The following is a 23,537-nucleotide window of genomic DNA, read 5'->3' as shown; positions in this document are numbered from 1 at the left end:
TATTACTGTGTAATGTTGTAGTTGTAGTTTTTTAAATGCATGTGCTGTGTCATCATATGACAGTGTCTGCAGCCGTCACCTCAGAGGACTGACCCCGGATCAGCTGTCACAGCGGGCGCTCGGCCTGCGTGTCATTTGATCACAGTGGAAATTTGTCCTTGATTAAAGCACTAATCAGAAATACCTCGCCCAGGGGGATCATGGGAAATGAGCCAGGTGGTTAGCGGCGGTGTGTCACCTTGAAGGATCAGAGAGAATGTTGTTCAAAGAAGTTATATAACTAAAGAAGTAAGCAACCACTGTAACACAAAAACCTTTCACATCATCAACTCTTTAATAATAATAAAAACATCTTATTGAACTAAGCTGTAATTGTATCACATTTGCATATTTAAAATGCAACAATGGCAAAGCTTTACAGAAATTAGATTTGGTCAAGACAAGGCATAAAGTCATGGCTGACAGAAGGCAAGAACATGTACTGTAAGTACTGTACATAAAAACTGTTCTGAGACTTGCACTACTAAATGTGTTGCAATTAAAAGAAACAATGCTACTTCTACATTTATCTGGCCAAAACAGAATACTTTTATTAGATTCATCTTATAATTATCATTGTTAGTTTGTCATATATTATGTGGCTCAGGACCATGACTGCATGTTATGTAGCCCAAACAGGACAAACAATAATAAAACGGTGACACGCGGCATGAGTGTATGCGTATTTGATCTCTTGTGTCTTGCTGTTTGTATGTCTTTGTATACTGGTTCTGACTCTGCCTTCTGGGCCAGGTCACCCTTGTGAAAGAGATCCTCAATCTCTATCAGTTTCATCTCTGTGTGTTCAGAATATCTAGCCTAGCTTAGCACAACTGACTATGAATGTATTAATACGGTAAATGTAGAAGATGCTTACCATATATTTCCATCACTCTTTCAGATAGAGTAACATATACCATGAATAACTTCACACACACACACACACACACGTGCGCACACACACACACACACACACACACACACACACACACACGTGCGCGCGATGGCTGCCTAGCATATCATTCTGGGGTGTGATGGCTAAAATGTGACAACAGCAACATGATCTGTGACTGTGAATAAAGCACTAAACCGCTGCTGCCAAACTGAGGATTTAAATCAAGAACTTGTCTTTGCAGTCGAGGGAAGCCCCGGGTTCTGATTACAGAGGTGACAGTGGCGGACCCGGCTAAATGTGTCGGTGCCATCACTACAGTTTGTATGTATACATACAGTGTGTGTGTGTGTGTGTGTTTTTGTGTGTGTGTGTATGTGTGTTCCAATTTCCTTAAGCCCATGTTGATCAAAATTATCCCAAATATTTTCATTAAAATGACGAAACTCCCAAAACAAAACAAAGCAGACAAATGAACAAAAAACTCAAAATTGAGACCAATGTATAGGATATTTGGCATTATTGCTAGAAAGATTAATCAATCATCAAAATAGTTGCAAGTTAGTTTCCTGCAGATCCACTAATAGACAAATTGATTAATTGTTGCAGCTCTTGTAACATCAGGTTACAATCAAGTCAATTAATTCTCATTAAGTCAGTGTCAGTGGCTGTTGGATAGTTTGGGGTGCCTTGCTCATAAAAAATAATGATCATAAAAATAATCTAACTTTCTTCCTTGCATCAATATGATGATAAAAGGGGCGTCTGATCGAACTCGGAAAAGACAATTACTATGACTACAACTCCCAGCGCACCTTGTGTATCCGACTTGCGCTTGCCGTATTTACCAAACGGGTTTTTGTTGTGACTTCAAACACCTTGACGTCTGATCACTTTAAACTCGTTGCCGTCGCTTTTTGTTACACTATGTGACTTCTGAGGACCAAGACAACACTGTAGAAGGTAAGACGATATGTTAATATCTTGCCGCTATTAGGGAAAGTACTTTTTTAAACGAAACTGAACTTAGGTTAGCATGCTAACACAGAAGCTACGTTTGTAGCCCGTGTCTCCGTCTCCAGGCAACGGGCTCCTTCCGCCTGGACTTGTCTGTGCAACTAAAGTGTGTCGTTTTGTTTTTTATTTATTGTGCTTTTTTCTTACGTTTTAATAGTCGGACTTTTCTAGAAAGCAAAGTAAATCATTTGGCAAACTTTTCTCTTCACATTTCAGTGTAGAAACGTGCTTCTTGTTGCAGGTCTTCCAGGTGTTATGAACAACTATGAGGTCATCCGTCAGATTGGAGAGGGTGCATTTGGTAAAGCCTTCCTGGTTCGAGACAAATGGGAAGATGGAGAAAGACACTGTGTGGTCAAACAGATCAACCTCAGAAAGGTACAGTTTCTCACCGACAACCTGCAGCTTACTGCTGTTTTAAAGCCACAACTGAATCTGCACTGCCCTTGCTGAATAAAATAATGTTTATAATGTTAAAAAATAACACTGTGTAGAAAAACGTGAATTCAGGGGGTTTGTTAATAAAACCAGTTGTTATGCAGCTGTTTTGGGTTGATGTTTATTGACACGTGCAGTGAGTTAAAGCATTGGATGGTTGTACTAAAAGTGTTCACTGCTCAGATGTCAGCGAGGGAAAAGGAAGCGTCCAAGAAAGAAGTGACGCTGCTGTCGAAAATGAAACACCCAAACATCGTAGCCTTCTTCAGCTCATTTCAAGGTGAATGTAACTCTATACAGAACAAAATGCTCAAAATGTACAAATATATAGATAGATATTTACTGTGTGTGTGTGTGTGTGTAGAGAAGAGCAGCCTGTATATAGTGATGGAGTACTGTGACGGAGGTGATCTGATGAAGAAGATCAACATGCAAAAAGGAGTCTTCTTCACTGAAGAGCAGGTAAAGTGGACCCCGTGTTTCTGTTATTAGGAAGTCATTTAGTCTTAATACCGGTAAATAAAATAGTTGAACATAAACACACTCACAGAGTAAAACTGAGCTATGTGTTCCTCAGGTCGTGAACTGGTTTGTTCAGATCTGCCTCGGCCTCAAACACATCCACGACAGGAAGGTCCTCCACAGAGACATCAAGACTCAGGTATCTGACCCGGTTCACTGCTAAACACACTCACACTTCATTAACTTTCAAAAGCAGCTCGTTCATGTTGATAGGCATGAGTCAAGTGAGCAGAAGGCTCATGGACCCTAAGGGAATCTTTTGTCTTTATTATGGATGTTGTGACACAGATAACTTTCATGCCGATGCTGGCTTATGACTGTGAAAGCTGCCGTTAGTTTGTTTTTGTGTTATTAGACGGTGTCAAGACTATTTCTGTCTCCACAGTATTGTTTATTTGTTCGACGGAGAGGTTAGCCTGGAGGGGGGGTGTGCTTTGTGGGAGGCTCCGAGGGGAGGACGATACGAGCACAGAGGGGAGGGGTGTGTGTGGGGGGGGAATGCTTTTTTCAAACCTTTCAAATTGTAGACCATAGCTTTAAAGCTAATCTAAAATGTAAAACATATTCTGGTTTGTTTAGCACTTTTCTGTTTACTATATAATTCCATTTATGTTCCTTCATCGTTTTGATGTCTTCAGTATTACCTACAATGTAGAAAATAATAAAAATAAAGGAAAACCATTGAATAAGAAGGGGTGTCCAAACTTTTGACTGATACTGTATTATATGAAAATATTATTAACCAGTGTTTTGTATATTTTTGTATGCAATGTGCTCTTTAAAGAAAGTTTCATAATTCATATAAGAGACATTGATCTCTACTGACCACAGCTTCTGTTGGAAACGTAAACACCCATTCAGGATTTTGGATTCAAGATTTTGGCTTTAACTGAGCTTTGCAACCCACAGACTGTAGAGCATGTATTTCTAGTACAACCTGTTCATGGTGAACAACCTTATCCACAGACCATGAGTTTGAATCTTTTAATCAATGAGCATTATCATTACAGAGTTCAGAGGATTGTGAGGCTGAACTGTCCAGAGCTTTGGATTTGTTATGAACAAAGACCGTGCTGTGTGCAAACTTGACACAAATGATCACAGACTGCGTCTCTGTTCACAACTATTACTATCTTTCATCAATCATATCTGTTTACACACACACACACACACACACACATACACATACACATACACACACACACACACACACACACACACACACACACACACACACACACACACACACACACACACACACACACACACACACAATATATGCACAGTCACTGTTTCTCTACTGGAACACAGACATGCTTTCAGTCCTGCTCTCTCTCTGTTCCAGAATATCTTCCTGACCAGCGGAGGGATGAAAGCAAAGCTGGGGGACTTTGGAATCGCAAGAATGTTGAATAAGTGAGTCAGTGTCATCTTTACACACACACACACACACACACACACACACACACACACACACACACACACACACACACACACACACACACACACACACACACACACACACCCCCACTCACAGTGCAGCTGTTTATCACTGAGTACTCCATAACACATGGAAGACCTCCAAAAAAGTAATTATCATTCCACAATCTGTTGACCAGGACATGTAAACGCACATGTAGTGAAAATAATGCAGAACAACATTTATATGTATTTTTAGTGTTTCCTCTTTGATAAGATACAAGAAGCAGTGACGGGAAGTAACAAAGTACATGTACTCAAGTACAATTGTAAGGTATTTTTAACTCCATCTCACACATTATACACCTTCTCTACTATAATAGTATGAGTATTACCTCCCTTTAAATGTATCTGACACCTGTAGTTATTGGTTTACTTTTCAGTTGAGATTTAACTTAAAAAACAAACAAACAATATATCCTACATAGAGTAGGTCATGACTTCAATACGAATGGCCATGCCCCAAATGGGCATTGTACTAGAAAAGTAATATGGAAGGTCACCAGCCTTATTTTTAATGAATCATTTTTAATTAATGCTCCAGCATGCAAATATAATTCAGCCAGCAGTGTTATTTTAACCTTGTATCAATTTAGTGTTAGTTAGTGTTTGTGTCTTTTCTGTTTCAACAATACAATTTTCCAGGGCACAAACTGTAGGTTGTCTAATGAGCTATCCTAGCTGACACTTGCAAGAATCTAAATACCCCTCGTCAGTTATGCTTGTTGGAGAGTAATTCTTCTCTTCGAGCTCAGTTTCAGTTGGGTGCAGTTTAAAGTTATTTCTCCAGGAAAAGGGTTTTTAGCTCCTCACACAAAGCCTTTTAAGCCTTAATTAATAAGTATGTTATGATCGGCATGAATAGGACGGCTACATTTTTATGTGACTTTACGTATCAAACCCTGACTGAGTGTGTTGTGTTTGGGACCTATGGCTGTGCAGCACCATGGAGCTGGCAAGGACTTGTGTTGGGACACCTTACTACCTCTCCCCGGAGATCTGTGAGAGTCGACCCTACAACAACAAGACGTACGTACCGCGGAAGAACACCCACAACCTGAACCATGGTTTCTTTAACATCTCTTTCATTCTGTGATGAGCTGTCGTCGCTCGTACTTCACACAATCCAAAGTCATGTTTCTATATAATAATAAAATTTCGGCTGAACTCAGAAATCTTGGGAAGATTTATGTATTACTGAAATAATAAGAGAACCATGGTCCTTTGTTCGTTTTGGCTTGAGACTGAAATTAAAATGCAGGATAGATTCCTAGTTCATTCTAATAAAACCCTTTTTGGCTGCTAAATCTGTTCATATTTTGAGGTTTAACTGATGTGTTTGCATAACATTTCATCCATTGCTATCCTGCTACATTTGTCTCATTGCTATCCTGAAATATTTTATCCCTGGTTCAATCATGTAAAGCACTTTTACATTTATTTAAATTTGCTTTGGAAAGTGCTGTTGTGTTCTTAAAGTTTATTGAATTCTTTAATGAAGTTAGCTAGACATGCTGACAATTTCAGGTAAGGTTGTCAACCCAATGTTAAATCATTTTGACAGTTTTAAGAAGGGAAGGCTAAAACCAAACTCCTCAAATGCAGAATATCTCTGTTACTGCAGCACCATGCACTTCAACACAGCCTGCTGTACCTCGTAGGAGTGTAAGCTGTGATTGAAAAGCCCCTGTTTGTGGGAAAGATTTAGAAAATTGGGGTCAAAATGAACTCTGACTCTGTGTGCAGCAAGAACTTCTCTCTTGTTTTGTCTCTTGCTTCTCTCTGACTTCTGTTGTGGTTGACATAGGAGTGCAGTCATACTGTCATCATCTGGTCACACTGTACCGCATTCACTCAGAGGAGTCTTTCATTTCAACATATACACACCCACACGCATACTCTGTTACAGGAAACTCAGAAAAAGGCAGCGAACATTATGCAAACGGATTGTCATTCAGTTCCCTCCCTTTCTGTGTGCTCGGAAAGAACATCCCTCTGTTCTTCTTTGCTCTCTTGTTTTGATACAACAAAGGTCAAATGACTTCCCTTTTCCCACACTCACACAGACATGTTTGGATTGCTATTCTTGTGAGACCTTCATTTACATAATCCATGCATGAGCCCCTAACCTTCACCTAAATGTAGTTCTAGACTCTCAAGGGTAAAACATATCCTTGATTTTCGAAAATGTCCTCATTCTCAAGGTCTGGAACTCTAGCAGGAAGTACACGAGCACACACATGCTTGCTTCCTTGCCAAAAAAGAAACTGCCAAAGCTGACGCAGAACTCCGGAACTGAGAACCTTTCAACTACATTTCGTTTCTGTCGGTAGCTTCACTCTGATTGGAGACTTCACTGTTCTTTGTTTTGACATAATGGTTTGTTTCTGGTGTTTATGAATGTATCCCCTCACGGGGGCAGGGGATAATGTGAGGCCATGCCCCAGCATCCTGTTATAACACAAAATATCTGTTTAAGTTTCACAAGATGCAGTAAAAAAAGTCCTGATTCTGCTGGCTTGTGTGTGTGTGTGTGTGTGTGTCTCTGTAGGGATATTTGGTCTCTGGGCTGCGTCCTGTATGAACTCTGCAACCTGAGGCATCCAGTAAGCTGCACAACACCCAGCACACACACACACACAGCTGGAACCTCCATGGTTGTGCTAAAAGTGAGCTAATGCTAACTTTAATGCAAATCTTAGGCTGCGTGAGCAAAATTAGGTACCGGGCTCAACATTAAAGATTGCCCACTTGCCCGGGGCAAGTAAAATGCAACATCAGACAGTAAATCTTGCAACTTTCTTTCCCAATGTGGTAGTTGTAAAAAATAATTAAACACGTTTTTTTTTTTTTCTGGAGCTGATGATGGAAGTAGCTGTGGAATGAGCTCCCTCACTTTCTTCTCATCTCTGTTGAGCGTTGTCCATTTGCAGTAGGCAAAGGCATCCTGGATAGGTTGCCAGGCTGTCACAGGGCTGTGTTTACACCTATTTATTCACATACTTTTGTACATTGTCATCCTCTCTATTCCCAACCTTTATTTATCCACCTTTGTTGACCCACAGTTTGAGGGCACCAGTCTGCGTGAGCTGGTCAGTAAAATCTGCAGAGGGCGCTACAATCCAGTACCCAGCCACTACTCTTACGACCTTCGCCTGGTGGTCACCCAACTCTTCAAGGTCAGCCACGATTCATTTCCTGTTAGAGTTTGTGAGGATATGAGGTAAAGCAACCACAATGAAGTGCATAAACTACTGGTTCAGAACTTGTAGGTGAATCTGGACTTGAACATTGAAGACACAAATTTAAACTATTGGACTCAATTAAATCGGGACATGAACATAAGTGTCAGTGACTGTTACTTCTAACTTCTCTGTTGCTCGAACTGGCGAGTCATGACTTGTGAGTTTTTATTTATCAGACTTCTGAAACCATAAGGAGCGTTTATTTCCATTTAATGAATACAATACAAAAGACCATCCGTTAAAACCAGTATAGAAACTGTTCCTCTCCTGTCAGAAGTTGCTTGTTTACCTGAATTTTCAAAATTTTACAGATACATTCTTCCTTTAATTATCTGCTTAGTTCTCTGAGTTCAAACTACAAAACTATATATTTTATATTTGTGGAAAGTGTGAATGTCAGGAAACAGTTTGAGCAGCTGTTCAGGATATTAGTCTGAGCTGTCTGTACTGCAAGGAAGCTTCCTTTGTCCACTCTAGACACAGTTGATTGTTGTCGTTTCCAGTGGAAAAAAACATCTTTCAATTGTTTACTGAGATTTTGAACAGAGTTCAAACAACTTTCACATCTACCAAATAACAATAGGATGGGGTTCACTGCACACATTAACTGTATAAAAAAGGAAGTGTCTCATGCCATCACACATGTTTCAGTTTGTTACATGTAAAGTAATTACGACATTGTTTTTCAGGTCAACCCCCGCGACCGTCCCTCAGTCAGCTCTGTCCTCAGACGTCCCTTTCTGGAGCAGCACATCAGCAAACACCTGGACCCACAGGTAACCAATCTGATGAATCTGGTTCACTTATCATCAAACAGTCAACTCAGTGAAAGGTTTGTGTGTGTGTGTGTGTGTGTGTGTGTGTGTGTGTGTGTGTGTGTGTGTGTGCAGCTAATGCAGGAGGAGTTCAGCCACACAGTGCTGCATGGAAACAGAGCAGTGGCATCTCAGGCTCCTAAAACAAGGGCAGGAGCAGCAGGTAACAGTAACACAGACAACAACCATAACAACAGTGATTTTTTAAAGCTGGGATAGGCAGTATCGTTTTGGCTAGTTCTTGGCTCTATTTTAAGGCTTTAACATCTAGCTTGTGACGGCAGATTTTGGCCAATCACAGGTCATTAATAATATCTAAAATAAACTGCCTCCCTGGGCTTTAACTGATTTCAGGCCTCATCAGATTTGTTGAATGTGGATTTTGACGCCACCCAGTGGTCGGTAACGAGTTAAGTCTGATCCCACATTGTTGCTGCTGGTTTTGCCCCAGCTGCTCTTTCAACACCTTCTGATAAACTGCAGGGAAACATGACGCTCAAGGTCGTAGCACTTATGAGCTGAATCCTGATTGGACTGATTGTGATGGTGTCACATCTTGGCATGCACTTTATTTTGACATCCGATATCAAAGTCTTAAATCATTGAGGGAGTACCTGTTTTTAAAACTTAAAATGTGTTAATTCAAATGTTTGGGATATTTCATCCTTTAGTCAGTAATCCTTTTAATTAGAAACATTCTGAATCAGCACACCTGGAGATAACTGGACAGTTTCTAGTGACTAAAGGTGTCAGATCAATATAGTCTGGTAAAAATACAATATTTGCCTGTGAGATGTTGAAGTAGTAGAAGTATAAAGTGACATAAAATGGAATAAGTTCACTCTCTTGTACTTAAAGGTTGTATCAGCGATTCTGGTTGCCCTCACTTCCGTTGCGAGATCCAAAACAAACAGAGCCCCTCCCTCCCGTGTTTTGAAAATGATCATGGACGCGCATTTTCATGAACGTGCCACCCACCCCTTGTCTGTGATTGGTTGGAACACTGTTTATTTTGCTTTTGAGGTGTTGGTAGTACCATTTGTTTTTGTGTGCGATCTCGGAGCCTAGGCTGCCTAGAGAGACAGGGTTTTTTGACGGCCTGCTTTTGGGTCGGGCAGCTAGCGGATCGTGAGGTAAAAACAGATGAATGTGATCATTTATGTTTCGGCCCAGAATCGCTGATACAACCTTTAAGTACAGTACTTGAGTTAATTTAATTTAACACCACTGATAGGAGACAACATTCAAAGTGACACCAAATTATATAACATCTTTCCCCCCTTGCTTTGTTTTTCTAACTTGTTCTCCAGAGAAGAAACAGAAGTTCAGAGCAGCGGAGAGATCTGGGGCTGCTCTGACAAGACCTGCTAAACCAGACTGGAGAGTCCCACGCAGAGTCTACACTCCTGCCCACTACAAAGTAATAATAATACTAATAATACTACTAATAATAATAAAACAATAATAATAAAACTACACTACGAGAGTGAGAGTATTATATATTATATATTCATACAAATGTTCCCTATATTTATAACCTTCTTTCCATCTTTCTAATTCTAATGAATTAATGAATTGTAATGATTTCAGCCTCTTTATCAAAGAGCTGCAGACAGAGAAACTGCAGGGCAGCAGAACCAAAGGTGAGTTACATCGACTGTGTCTTACAACCCCCTTGCCTCCATGAATGAAAATCTTCCTCACTTAGTGATGTTGTGATTTATCAATGAGCTTCACATGTGGACTTTGACCTAAATCTATCACTGATGCAGGTTTAATGGACAGCAGCCGGTTGGCCATTATCAGCAACACCATGCTCAGCTGGACGCCTTTCAGAGGAGGAACAAGGAGGACATCCTTCCTCCTCCTCCTCCTCCTCCTCAGGAGAGAGAGAAGGAGCGATGTGAAGACCACACTGTGGAACCATACCAGCTGTGAGTGACCATAGGGCTGCAATCAACAATTATTGTCGTTATCAACTGTGGGTTATTTTCTGGGATGATCAATTATTCATATTGTGTAAAAGTAAGTGTCAGAAAATGGTAACAACCAAGGGGATGTCTTCTTTTTTTGTCCCATCAACAGTCCAAAATGCAAATATATTCTATTAACGACCACAAAACAAAACAAAAATGATGATTTATAGTTTTCTGTCGACAGACGAATCATTTCAGCTCTCCATTCACCAGATACCACCATACACCAGATACCACCATACACCAGATACCCACCACTCACCACCTGCAACTAGCAACTAACAGCTACCTGCACCACGTTTTCACATTCATTTAAATAGTTTAAATTTTGTGAAATGCACTTATTTGTTTTTATTGCCCCGAGTTAGATGAGAAGTTCGATACCACTGTCATATCTGTTTGTTAAGGAAGATAAGTTGCCCTGTCTAAAGGTAATAACATCCCCCTACCAGCATGCCTAAAGATCACTGATTAACATCCCATTTCTTGTTTGTAAAAATGAGAAGCTGTGGTTTGATGGAGGTTATTTGCTGCACTATTTCATGCCCAGGCGCAGTCACTTCCTCACTAAGCAATTGTGTTGCTATAGGACAGAGCTCACTGTTCCCTCCTGTCTTCAGTCTTAAGTCTAAGCACAGCTAACCAGCTGCTGGCTTTCGCTGCATATTTACCATACAGACATGAGAAAAGTATTGAAATGACTTCCCAAAATGTTGAAGTATTCCTTTAAGTCAACATTTTCCTTTAGCTTGTTTGTTGGAGCTGTTTTAAAGTATTGGTAATAATGGAAATACTATTATTAACAATACTAACCATGTCTGTTTCCACCCCGTCATCTGTTTGTCAGTGTGGCTGCAGCTCGTTATGAATACCTGCAGAGGAGACACGAGGCCAACCAGTACAAGCTGAGAGCAGAGAAACAGCTGGTAGGTTGAAGCTCTGCAGCTTCACAGTCTGTTCTGTCACTCACACATGCTGACTGTACAAAACATTTCTGATTTTTAGCTTAAGCACTGGATTATAGGATTTGGAAACAGTTTATTGAAAGTAGAAATTTAAAGTCACTATGTGGAGAATTCAAAACTACAACACTAAATATAATAAATTAATACAGAGCGCCACGACAACTCTAAGCGACCTTTCCCTTCTGACCGCCAGGGTCTGCGTCCGTGTACAGCTGAGAGCAACAGGAAGCCCGGTGGTCAGGAGCAGGAAGTGGGACGACCTGAACACCAATATGCACCTCAGGACAGGAAGCAGGACGGACAGCAGGTAAGGCACACAGGAGACTCACCAGTCATTAGATGGGACATCACTATAGCTCAGGAGCTGGGACTTTTTCAGAATCCTTTAATTATGTTTATTACCAAATTTCACGAAGACTGGATGAAATGTATAAGAGGGGAGATGGGTTTTTACAAAACCTTCAACATGGTAGAAAATCTGTGTGTATAAATGGGTGTTTCACAGGAATCCAGGAAAAAAGGCTTTACAGAGGTTGAAAGTACATGTACTAGGTACATTAACTCAAGTGCTTAAGTACAACTTTGAAAGTACCTGAGTATTTATATTTTTTACTGTGTTTTTGTGTGTGCAGGAGTACCTGCGTCAGCTGGATCTCATCAGACAGGAGTATCACCAGCAGAAGAGACAGATACGTCTGAGAGCTGAAATAGAGGTACACAAAACCTTTCAGCTTTGGTGAGGTCTGTCCATTTTTATGTCTGGTTTTAGAGGACAGTTTCTGCTTTCATGCAGCCTTCTCTATCCCACATTTGGGTGATCCTTGAATAATTTACAGAACTGTACATTTATGATATTATAGAGAAAAACAGATGTTGCACCCACAAACAGGTGAATTGCTAAAATATTTTTAAACTTTTGTTCATTGAAGCAAAGATTGATGAGCATTTTGTTTTTATCCTATATCTGTTTGGATTTTGTCAAATTGCATTATAGGTATGGTGAATGAGCCATTCCTGTTTGCTGAAAGCATGATGATTGTCAAGCAACCTCTGAAGCGTCCTGTTGAATGTCCATGTCTATTACAGTTTCAGTTTCACCGTGGTTAAAATGCCACAGCGGTTATATTACAGAGGAACACAGTGAATATTATTGTTTATTTATTTTTTTAATTGTATTTATGTATCTGTCAGCCTTTGCCACAGTACAAACATGGAACCTTTGTGGTGGAGAAACCCAGAGACCCAGAACCTGAGCAGCACAGAACTCCACCTGCACAGGTAAATACTGACAAGAAATCCGCTCAGTCAGGCATTGTGATCATAATGACATTGGCATTGCAATTACATAAATAGCAGCAGAGATACTCTTCACTGATGTTGTAATCATTAATCAAATAATTAGGTTAAGACTGTGGTAAAATTTATAAAAAAAATAAATAAAAAAAAGTATTTGGGCCACTGTAGGGGCAAAAAAACTGAGCCAAAGAGTGGGGCAATATTAGAGAAAAGATTTCACAAATTTACGTGTTTACAAAGTGGCAAATTTGAGAGTTTGTGAACTCATTAATATATTCCTGTCTGTCATTGCATGTCCTTCCTTTTGTCTCACTCCCGCTGCAGGACATTGAAGCAGCTATGAGGCAGATCAGAGAGGAGAGCGGAGATCAGAAGAGAGCGCTGGAGAGAGAGCACAAAGACAAGGTGGCAAAATGAAATATTCAGCTCAGACTGACGGAGCATAATTAACACAAGATCAAGATGTGTCTTTGAGCGTGGTATTACAGGTCTTGATCACAATTGTCTATCCATATTTTGAATATTTAACATAGAATAGCATAAGGTTGCTGAAGTAGGCAGCTCAGTTTTCAGTTTACTATCCACCAAAAATCATTGCAGTTGGTTTGTCAGACACTTTGTTTAGCAGCACACATGAATCTTGGATTTATCTGCACCATGGTGATGAAGATGTTATCTTTCTAAATGAGTTTCTGTTGGAGTCAGTGTGCATCATCCTTTTCTTCTGCATGATTTTTCTAATAGTCTTGAAACCAACATGTGATGTGTGTATGTTGTCGCGAAAAATCTTCAACTACTTTATTTCTAGATTCATTTTAGATACACTAACTTTCTATCAGATACACTGACAATTGTAGTCACAGATGAAAGGAAATCCAGCCAGTCTTCAATCCAAAATGATTTTTTAATAGCCAATACAGGATACAAGCATCGTGGGTTACCCCGAGGTAAAAAAACAAACGGACACTGTGTGTTATATGCTGTTGGTCCCAGGGTTTCCACGCCCCAGGTCAGGTGGTCAGTCTCCCCGCCCTTAACCTGACACTCTTTTCTGTTAAGCAGGCGCTAGGTAGAGATACCACACCTGGCAGATCTTTTTAGAGGCTTCTGTGTCAGCCTGAGTTTTTTTCCCTTTCAGTAGTCCGGCAGGGTTCTTCAAGGACATTATGAGATAACAGTGTGTTCAGCTTGCTTTAGACTTTTGCACCGAGGTGCAGGGCTTACATCACACAGCCTGACTTGGTGACCTAGATATCCTTAGGCTACAAAAAATATTAACCATTGAACCACTACATGTACCGTAATTACACTACCTTATGGATGCATAAAACAACCTTACAAACAATTGTACTGGGGGTCTGGCAGGCTGTAGGTACCTCTTCATGTTGCACTGATCTAGGGGGAAAAAAACGGTACAAAGCTGACAAGAAGATGAATTTGATTGCAGTTTGCTTGTTTTGTTAGGCATTTCTGCAGAAAGGAATCATGTTTGAGATCCGGTTGGATGAGGAAGGGAACCAAGGGTATGCAGAGAAGGAGAAAGAGGAGGGAAGAGAGGATGATGAGGAGGAGAAAGTGTGTGATGAAGGACAAAAGGAGGAGGTAAGTCACAACTCTCTTTTGTCTCTCTTTCACAGCTTATGTTCTTCAATTCCTCTCTCTCATTCTCTCCCTGACTCTCTGAACAGGAAGTGGACCTTCTGAACAAGACCCTGAGCTTCCAGGAGGGAGAGGAGTTGAAGCTCAGGGATTGGGCGGAGGTAAGAAGAGGGTGGAGCCAAAGGACTCCTCAGACTCTGCTGGACGCACTCGCCAACATGGACGTCAACTCTGTCTGCAACAGCGCTGTCGAGGCTGAACATGGTGCAATACACCTGTAATACATACGTGTGAAGAGGCCCTAAATGTTCAAATCATATATTGTAACTATGAGTTATGTAATAGTTATTGTAATTAGCTGGTAGGTATTATTTGGTTTTCTCATTTCATTTTTTTTATTTGCTTTTTCTCTGAGAGTTTGATAAACACTACTCTTATGTCTGTAATATGAAGTCACAGCCTGGAGATGGTTGCTTAGCTTACCATAGACTGGAAACAGGCAGAAACAGCACAGAGTGTCCAAAGGTAACAAAATCCACTTGAGCAACAAACTTCAGTTGTGAAGTCTGACCTTATCTCCAGGTTATTGTGTTGTAGAGCTTTAAAATCACTGAGGTGAAATTCCAGAGTAATTAAAAAAAAACGGTTGAGAAACTTGCCCGTGAAAGTGCAGCATGACCCATGTCTCCTGACCCCGTGCCCCCTACAGGTGAGGCGGCGGCAGGTCGCAGGCAGTGGGTCAACGGCCCCCCCAACACCCTGCTAAATGCTCTTTCTCAGGCAGAACTTGCATCATCAACTCTGGACTCAGTGGATACAGGTCAATGAAATAATTGATGTTACTGTTGGTGAATTATTATTAAAATGACGAGGTGTTCAGCTCAATAAGTGATCTTACAATAATCTCTATAAACTGTGTTCCCAGATTTAGAGCCAGAGAAGGACAAAGCAGAAGATGAGACTGAGGAGGAAGAGGAGGACTCTGATCTGGAGTTGGATGAAGAGCGTCTGGAGCCGAGGTCAGACGATGATGACACGTAAGTCAACACCCACATTCACTGCTCTTTGTGCCTCTTCATTTCTTTTGAGTATTATTATTGTATAACACCATAATAAGTGTTAGTGTTAATTAGAGTGAGGTTAACGACATACTGATACAACTTAGAATATGCTATCATTTTGATACACGTTTAGTCGCGTCCTTGTGATGAGTTTTAGAAGGATTCCAATTTTCCCAGTTTTCATTCAGTTATATTCTCAGAACATGAACATATTGTATCTCTCTTCAACAACGCCCAGTCCCGCTTCATTGCCTTCTCTGTGGCCACATTATATGTTCCCATGTCACGTTACATAAATATAGAAAAACATATGTCTTGGGCATTTCATAACCTAATATTACCTAATAGCACTGACTTGTTCTTTTTTCAGGAATATAATATAATGAATAGTTGTATTGATTAAAATGTGTTTGGCTTTTTAAGTAAGTTTTTTGTGTGACTGATAAATGAATAAATGTATTGTATGTAGAAACTGACTAACTTGTTTAAACTGGTTAAAGTGCACTAAGGTTAAGTGACAAAAATGACAATTTAATATATCAGAGCTCTCCTGCAAATGTACTGTACTGTCTTTACAATCTAGAAAAGAAGAGGGGAACACAACTTAGAAAAGCTGATTAAATCTTGTAAGAGCAGTAGAACTGAAGAGATTCCTGACCTATCTTATCATTACTTACATTACATTTTTTAGCACAAATTGTCCTCGCTTGAGCCAAATGTACAAATGCTTCTAACTAAAATGAGTAAAAACCCAATCTATTATGACTCTGGAGAATGCTGTCAGAGTGCTTTGCATGACATCATCTTCATTTCCTGTTTCTCAACAGAAACTTTGAGGAGTCGGAGGACGAGCTGAGAGAAGCGGTGGCAGACTCCATGAAGAATCTGTTTGTGATGGAGGATGGGAGCTCAGACGAGGCCGAGCACACAGAGGAGAGGGCAGCGGTTGACGATGGGATGGAGGAGAATGAGGTTGGAGGATTTAGTGCTGCAGAGTCTAAACCGAACCAGCAGGAATCCGAGGATTCACGTGCAGACGTCGTTTCCTCTGAGCCTGAAGAACTTGACGGTCAGTCTGAGCATTTAAATGATATCAAGACCTTAAATAAGCACCAGCTTACAACCTAAGTGCTCACAAACACATATATATATTCTATAACAGGATAATGACAAAGCTGCCTTGTTTAAATGAGTTGCAAGTACAAACTTTTGGTTACAGTCTTTGTCGTCTGTAAATGAAAGGTGGTTTTGGGAGTTTTTGAACACAAGGAGCACTACGGTACAGTTGAGTATGGATTCTGTTTTGTCTCAGTCATGCATCAACTCACAAAGAAGAACACTCATGTGTTAACAAAGGCGGGAAGAATACTGCTATCAAGAAGTCATGCATGTAAACAATGTAACGCACGTTACATTCGGTTTGGTAAAATGTTTTGAGGGAGGACATGAACTTGTTTGTTAGACACACATTGTGCTTTGGTTAGAAACTCTGACTGTAGAAAGCTTTTGTTTAGCGAGAAAACTCTGCAGAGCACCTTCGACCAGTCACTCTCACTGCCCTAGGAAAGGTCAGTATACTTGAAACAAACTAGTTCCTAAATTGAATTATCAAACCAGTTTCCTCGTTGTTGTTTTGTATTTAATAACGTCTGTTATTATTTTATATTTCTTATCATCAACAAATCCCATGACGAGACCAGAACTCACTCAGCTCCAAACCCATTGGTTCCTACTTGAAGAAGCAAATCTTTTTAAAACCACAAATATTTAATTTCTTTTCTTTTTAAAAAGGCCCAGTAATTTCCCAAAATGGCTCGTCATCACTGTAGTTTTTAATTAAACAAACAGGAGAAAATAGTCCAATTTGTTGAGAACCACTTCCAGCGGTGGATTGATGAAGGAATGAAGGAACATCATCACTGGTGTGTTTTTAATCTGTTTTGGACATCAATGATCTCTATGGCACAGAGGAAGAAGATATATCAGGGTTTATATACACACACAATACATGTTAATCCATACATTCACTGTTGGTTTTGGTCTTTTCATGGGATTTATTGTTATTCTTCATTTACGATCAGAGATAAATGGAAGGTATTAATACTAATAGCAGCTACTCGGCAGCTATAATCTTTGCATATTTCTTGTGCTGTAACTCTTGTTTCTTGGCAAAGTTGGCAGCACACAACAAGCAGTTTGTTTGATTTATTGTTTAAGTAGAATATCAGTTTCTCAGAGAATCCTCTCTACATGGACATACATACTTAAATAGTAATAATTCCTCTTTCAAAATAACAGCTTATTTAATATTTCACACATTATCATATATCTGTGCACTTGTTACAAACTGGAATGCAGGAAGTAAAAAATATACGGTAATAAAGAGATATTTGGCCCTCATCTTAACTCAAACACATCTTAAGTGCTCCTTAAATGTGCAAAGAAAGCACCAAAAGGAAAGTCTTAATTTCCCTAACTTAGTCAGGAAAATATTGCAAACCCATTTAAATCTACTTAAAATGGATCAATAATTAGATTACAGAGAAACCAATCATCATAAATTAAATATAAGCATAATCACACCAGTATTCAATTCCAAACTAGCAAACATGTATGACCATCAGAGTTGTCAACTACAAAGCTGTTTGGAATGTAACTACTTACTTTAATTAAATGCCTTAGAAGATAATTTGGGGAAATATGCTTCATAGTCAGATGAGAAGATTCATATGACTTTAATTTCAAGGTGTCCAGTACTGAGATACAAGTTGAGCTTAGCTTAGCACAAAGACTGGAAGCAGGGGGAAACTGCTAGCAAAATCAAAAGAGTTGTATCGTGTGTACTTAAACACGGAGAAATAGAAAACAGACAGTAAAGTTTAACAAGCAGTTAACCAAAATACTTTCTTGTCCAATGACAGCTAAACAACCCCAGGTGATTCCTGGACGTATTAGCATGCTAACTAACAAGATAAAACATGTAGGATGGAAGACAAAACCATTTCTTTTTTTACACAGGCTAGCATTTTCCCTCTTCTTTTAGGCTTTGTCCTACGCTAGGCTCAACCTTTCCTGGACCAAAAATCTCCCAAAATCTTTTGTAAATGTAACGTACTCCATAAAGTATTGTGATTGAAACTGAAACTTGAGCTCTCTTTTAAGCTGTTAGCCGACATCACATCAACATAATGTGACTTTTGTATCGACTTCAAAATTAGCGATTAGCCCTGTTACTGGGGAGGCTTTCAGCTGGAAGTCAAACAGTGATGATTAATGATACTGAACTCTTCATGTTTGTTGCTCCTTAAGGTTTCTGTCTGTTTGGTCAACAGTCATAAGTTTGACATGTGCAAAATAACTGGAAATGTTTTTTTGTTTTTGTTTTGTCCACTGTGTCACGCTTTGCTGACAGCGTTTGAAGTTTAGCTTGTTTTAAATGTAGATATGGCTCTCACTGTTTCACCCCATATATCTGTGTAGCAGAATTATTCTCAAATAAAGTCCTGGTCCTGGGCCTTGTCTGTTCCTCTTCATCGCTCCAGCGTATTCATCAGAGACTCCATGGCAGCGAGGAAACTAGCCTCAAACTCCTGGTCGGAGAATCGCTCCACTGAGCGCCGGCCATTGCGTCTGATCTCCAGCCTCGCCGATGGAGACAGTGCCAGGATGGCTTCCATTGCAGCAGCGTAGCTGTCCTCGCTGTCGGCCAGGAAGCCCGTCTGTCCACCTTCGTACGGCACCACGATGTCCAGCTTTGGACCTCCAGATTTATGAGCGAGGACAATGGTGCCTGCAGCCATACACTCCACCACACCTGGAGAGAGAGAGAGAGAGAGAGAGAGAGAGAGAGAGAGAGAGAGAGAGAGAGAGAGAGAGAGAGAGAGAGAGAGAGAGAGAGAGAGAGAGAGAGAGAGAGAGAGAGAGAGAGAGAGAGAGAAAAGAAAGCAATGGTCTGCACTGAAACATCTGTTTTCTTTCTTGGAACCATGCTAAACAATGTGAACATGGGTACAGCATGTTAGAACACACATACAACATGGTCATAAAGAGACCCATTCATGTTATCAAAACCATTCAATTGTGAAATAATCCAATATTTTTCCAGATCAACTACAATGTTATATTATCCCACATCTTTAAAATAAGATTACACCATTTTTCCCCTCGTGAAAGTTTTATTTTTTAATTTCCACCTTTAATTCCATAAGATGTAATTTACTATATCAGGTAATGAAAATTTCATATCACAAATGACTAGTGGTAGTCAAAGCAGATTTGACCTTCAAAGCAAATAACTGAGTAATAGAGTAGCCGTGTCATTTTTATGAATACAATGTTGTTGAAATTGTGTGTGTGAGTTTTAAGTGGCGTGTTGTCCTCACCTATACCAAAGTGTTCGTTCCACATGGTGTGCAGACCGATGGTGGCGTCCACCAGCTCTCTCTTAAGCTCCTCGAAGGGCACGTTGAGTTTGAAGTCGACGCGATCTGACACATCCAGCTCCTGACAGAGCCCCCGCAGCATCAGTACACGCTCCTCGTCCTCAAGGTTCCTGCACCCACCAATCAGCACCAGCCGCAGAGACTCCCGCCCCCCAGGACCCTCCTCTTTCCTGTTCAGCAGGTTGTGAAACGCCCGAATCTGCAGCCGGTGGTCTTTCTCCGGCCGGAACTGACCCACCGAGACGATGGAGTGGCATTTCCTGTCCTCCCCTCCTTCCACTTCATTCCCCAGCTCCCTTCCGAGCTCCTCCCAGCCCTCCTCCACCTCCTCTTCGACCTCCTCCTCCAGCGGAACGTCCAGGAAGGCTCTGACGTCGCAGGGTGGGTAAACGATGCTTGTGCGGGCCGGGGTGCGCCACAGAGACAGTATGTGTCCCAGTGTCCATGTGGAGTTCACCATGATGACATCGCTGCAGGAGCCAGCCAGGCCATACAGCAGGGCGAAGCAGCAATAGTACACCACCTTGACTGCACTCAGCACAGGGTTTCTGGAGATGAAGTCAGCATTGTTGAATCTGGAAAGGGAGGGGGGCAGAAGGTTGGTATGGTTTTATGCGTGAGAGAGTGTGTGTGAGTTTGTGTGTGTTTTGCGTGCTGTGTAACCTGGGGTTCCTCTCTCTGACCACAGACAGCATGTCGGTGCTGACAGTGGGATAGTGAACATAGCTTGCCACCTTACAGCCTCCCAGGTAGCGGAAGATGGGCAGAGTGAAGGCGTAGCCCATCGAGTCCACGTAAAGGTCAGGAACGAAGGCGGTCAACGCCTCCCAGCCTGCAACACACACACACACACACACACACACACACACACACACACACACACACACACACACACACACACACACACACACACAATATAAATATACTTGAACTCACAATCTCCATCTCTTTTTTTTTCGGGGGCCTTCATTGAGATAGGGCAGCATTTAGAGTGAAAGAGGGGAGAGAGATGGGGATAACTTATCCAGCCCCACAATCTCCATCACTGCTATAAAAAACAAATTCACTATAAGTCACATGTTCTGGCGCAGTCTTACCGAGGAACATGGATCCGCCGCTCTGTCCCAGCAGCGTGAAGTGCGGGTAACAACTGGCCTCCACCAGTGACCGGTGGCGCAGGAAGATGAAGGTGATTGGTCGAGGCAGTGTAATGTTGAAACGTTGTCGGGCTCCCTCCAGAATCTGCTCGCCGGTCACTCCCTGGTCACCCGTGTAGACCACGAAGGAGACACCAGGGTATCTGAGGAGAATCAGTTTCAGTGATACTACTCGAGCCATAGTTTATAGTAGCTTCATCTTTTTTTTTAGCTGACTGACTATATCTTAAATTTCTGTTGCAAAGAACCTAATTCCCACAGAAATCGACTCTTTAATCTTTCCTTAAATGCTATTCTCTCGATTTGTTGATGTTGCATGTGATGGTATTTATGCACTTGACAACCCCCTACTGGTATCTAACCACTAAAGCAGTGGTGTAAAAGTAAAGCCAAAAGTATGTGCACACCTGTCTATTAAAATTATGTTACGTAGGATTATTGAAAGTAAAATTTGAATCTGCTGCACTGAAAGCCTCCACTCTTCTGGTTTCAGTTTTTACACCACATGTTGAACCTGCTGCAGGGTTTGATCTAGTCTGGCTCGTGTTGGTGGATTTAGAATTCAGCAATAAATTACACTTAAAGCAACTAAAAGGAGCTTTTATTGTTGAGATGTTGGTGTTCGGACAAAAGCAGTTTCCATGCACCAGTTTTCCTTTAGAAAACCTCTCATTTTTACTGCAGCAGGTCTATCTGTCTGCACCGTGCAGTCTTGAAGTTCCTACCTTGGAGGCTGTTCCTCACAGTAACTTTAAGTACAGTACTTCCACCACCACAGGAACACATACTTTTGGCCAAACAGTGTAAAAAGGTTGTGTAGTTTGACAGCTGAATCGCGTGTACCGGTGCATGAGGGCCCTCAGGGAGCACCAAAGGACCCGCTCCCCGCCTCCGCCGGCGTTGCAGTACGGGTGGAAGAAAGCCACCGCAGGACCGACGTCCTGAGCCCGGCGGGCCTTGCGGCGGCCCTGCAGCCACATGCGGACAACCAGCAGAAGCAGCAGCAAGAAGAGGGTCAGGACCAGGCTGAGGTAGGCGCAGGGCACAACCAGGGACCACAACAACCTGAGGAGGGGGGACACGCAGGACAGTAAACGGCCTGCGGGTAGATATGACACCACCGTGGTGTAAACGACCGGACTTTACCAAATGACTCAATGTGTAGTATCACATTGAGATTAGCCATTTAGCTGCTAGTTGAGCTAAACTTAGCTGCCCGTTCGTTAAGCCCATTTATTCCTGTTTTCCGTTTTTATAACATTTCATCAGCTGAGTAAAGGAAACGGGAGACTGCTCGTGGGAAGAAGTTTACCTCATTAAATCGCAGAAACACAGAGAGAAGTGGTGATGATGATGGTCGTGTCCTGCCATTTCGACAACACAACACGACTTGACGTCACACTACCGGAAGCTGTTGTCAGATGACCGAGCTGCCTCTCTGCGATTGGCTCAGCGTTTGTTTACCTACACGTCAGCGAAACGTGACAGTAGGGGAATTCGACTTGATGTAGCCATAGTATACATATAGTTATTGGTATTGAAGCCCCAATGTGTAGGCAGGATTTGAACATTTCTGATTTTGGCATCACTTAGTGATAGTACCAGTGTCATGCTCACCTTTCCAGTTGAGGCTTGGTAGTTTGTGTTCTTGAATGGGAAGCGAGGTGTGCCCAAAAGCCAACCAGCACAGAGACTGAAGCATGGAGCGCTACACTGAGATGTTGGCAAAAAAATCCACTTGGAGTACCAAAGTCCGCCTACCGAAATGTTCCGCCATCTTGTATTTTATGAAAAACATGCGCCACAAGAGGCGGCCGCAGCACAGGTAGGCGGCTGCGACACTGCCGTGTGACCACAGGCACTCCACGACCGCACGTGAGAGATGGATGACAAAAATGTTAATGTTACACTTGTATGAATGAAACAATTGGAAAAATATGCCACAACACAGCTAAACTACTGGGACAGAACTTGATGTCGGTGATGCAAAAGAAGTTTGACAGTACAGAGAACCAAACTGTACTGACCCTTTCAACACTGCTGGATTCTAGATTCAAAATCATTGGATTCTACAATCAAGTACTGGCACAGGCATCAGTAAAATGACTGACAGCGCAATGCTCACAATTGATAAAATACACACCACCTGAAACACTTACAGAAGAACAGCCCTCATACCAGCTCAACCAGCAGCAAATGTTGAAAATCCACCATTCATAATGTTATAAATTGTTAATTAATAAAATGCAGGACAAAATAATTCATAATTCATCAATATGTATTTGTAAATAAAAAATTATATTCAGTTTTACTGGTGTGTGTATGTGTGTGTGTGTATGTGTATGTGTGTGTGTGTATAGTGTAATCATACTCACCCAGCGTACTTAGTGTTATAGTGTATTTTTCATACTGTTTTCTGCCATATTGCACTCGCACTCATCTAGTGCACCTCCCATACGTGTTCCTAAACTGTATATTTGCACATACTTGTACACACCCCACTGCAATATTCTTATTCTTATTTTTACAGTGTACATTTGCACATACTCTGCACTTTACTGCTGTTTTGCACTTCTGGATGGATGCTAACTGCA

The 23,537-nt window shown here is 41.3% G+C and overlaps 2 protein-coding genes across 3 annotated transcripts; one reads left to right on the top strand and one right to left on the bottom strand.

The window, feature by feature from the left end:
• The first annotated feature begins 1,785 nt into the window (after positions 1-1,785).
• Positions 1,786-17,244, top strand: LOC311021634 (serine/threonine-protein kinase Nek5). 2 transcript variants are annotated; one of them, XM_084022300.1, is made up of 24 exons: positions 1,786-1,894; positions 2,190-2,326; positions 2,570-2,666; positions 2,751-2,848; positions 2,964-3,047; positions 4,254-4,324; positions 5,330-5,416; positions 6,939-6,993; positions 7,453-7,566; positions 8,322-8,408; positions 8,523-8,610; positions 9,758-9,867; positions 10,038-10,090; positions 10,220-10,381; positions 11,271-11,349; positions 11,582-11,695; positions 12,021-12,101; positions 12,580-12,666; positions 13,009-13,089; positions 14,149-14,286; positions 14,373-14,547; positions 14,993-15,103; positions 15,215-15,320; positions 16,172-17,244. In XM_084022300.1, the coding sequence occupies exons 2-24, from the start codon at positions 2,204-2,206 to the stop codon at positions 16,470-16,472; spliced, it is 2,502 nt and encodes an 833-aa protein (XP_083878426.1). In that variant the 5' UTR covers positions 1,786-1,894; positions 2,190-2,203; the 3' UTR covers positions 16,473-17,244. The 2 variants fall into 2 exon arrangements, with proteins under 2 accessions (XP_083878426.1, XP_083878425.1); XM_084022299.1 differs by having other exon boundaries at positions 15,209-15,320.
• A 193-nt stretch (positions 17,245-17,437) lies between these two features.
• On the bottom strand, positions 17,438-22,382 carry LOC311021640 (GDP-Man:Man(3)GlcNAc(2)-PP-Dol alpha-1,2-mannosyltransferase-like). The gene is made up of 6 exons (XM_084022320.1): positions 22,256-22,382; positions 21,787-22,008; positions 20,884-21,086; positions 20,450-20,618; positions 19,727-20,361; positions 17,438-19,158 (listed from the first exon to the last, which is right to left on the bottom strand). The coding sequence occupies exons 1-6, from the start codon at positions 22,312-22,314 to the stop codon at positions 18,875-18,877; spliced, it is 1,572 nt and encodes a 523-aa protein (XP_083878446.1). The 5' UTR covers positions 22,315-22,382; the 3' UTR covers positions 17,438-18,874.
• Between the last annotated feature and the right edge of the window lie 1,155 nt (positions 22,383-23,537).

The sequence above is a fragment of the Eutrigla gurnardus genome (assembly GCF_963514095.1).
Source record: "Eutrigla gurnardus genome assembly, chromosome: 12".
Lineage (NCBI taxonomy): Eukaryota > Metazoa > Chordata > Actinopteri > Perciformes > Triglidae > Eutrigla > Eutrigla gurnardus.
The sequence above is the reverse complement of the archived record's forward strand: the minus strand, read 5'-3'. Positions and strand labels throughout refer to the sequence as shown.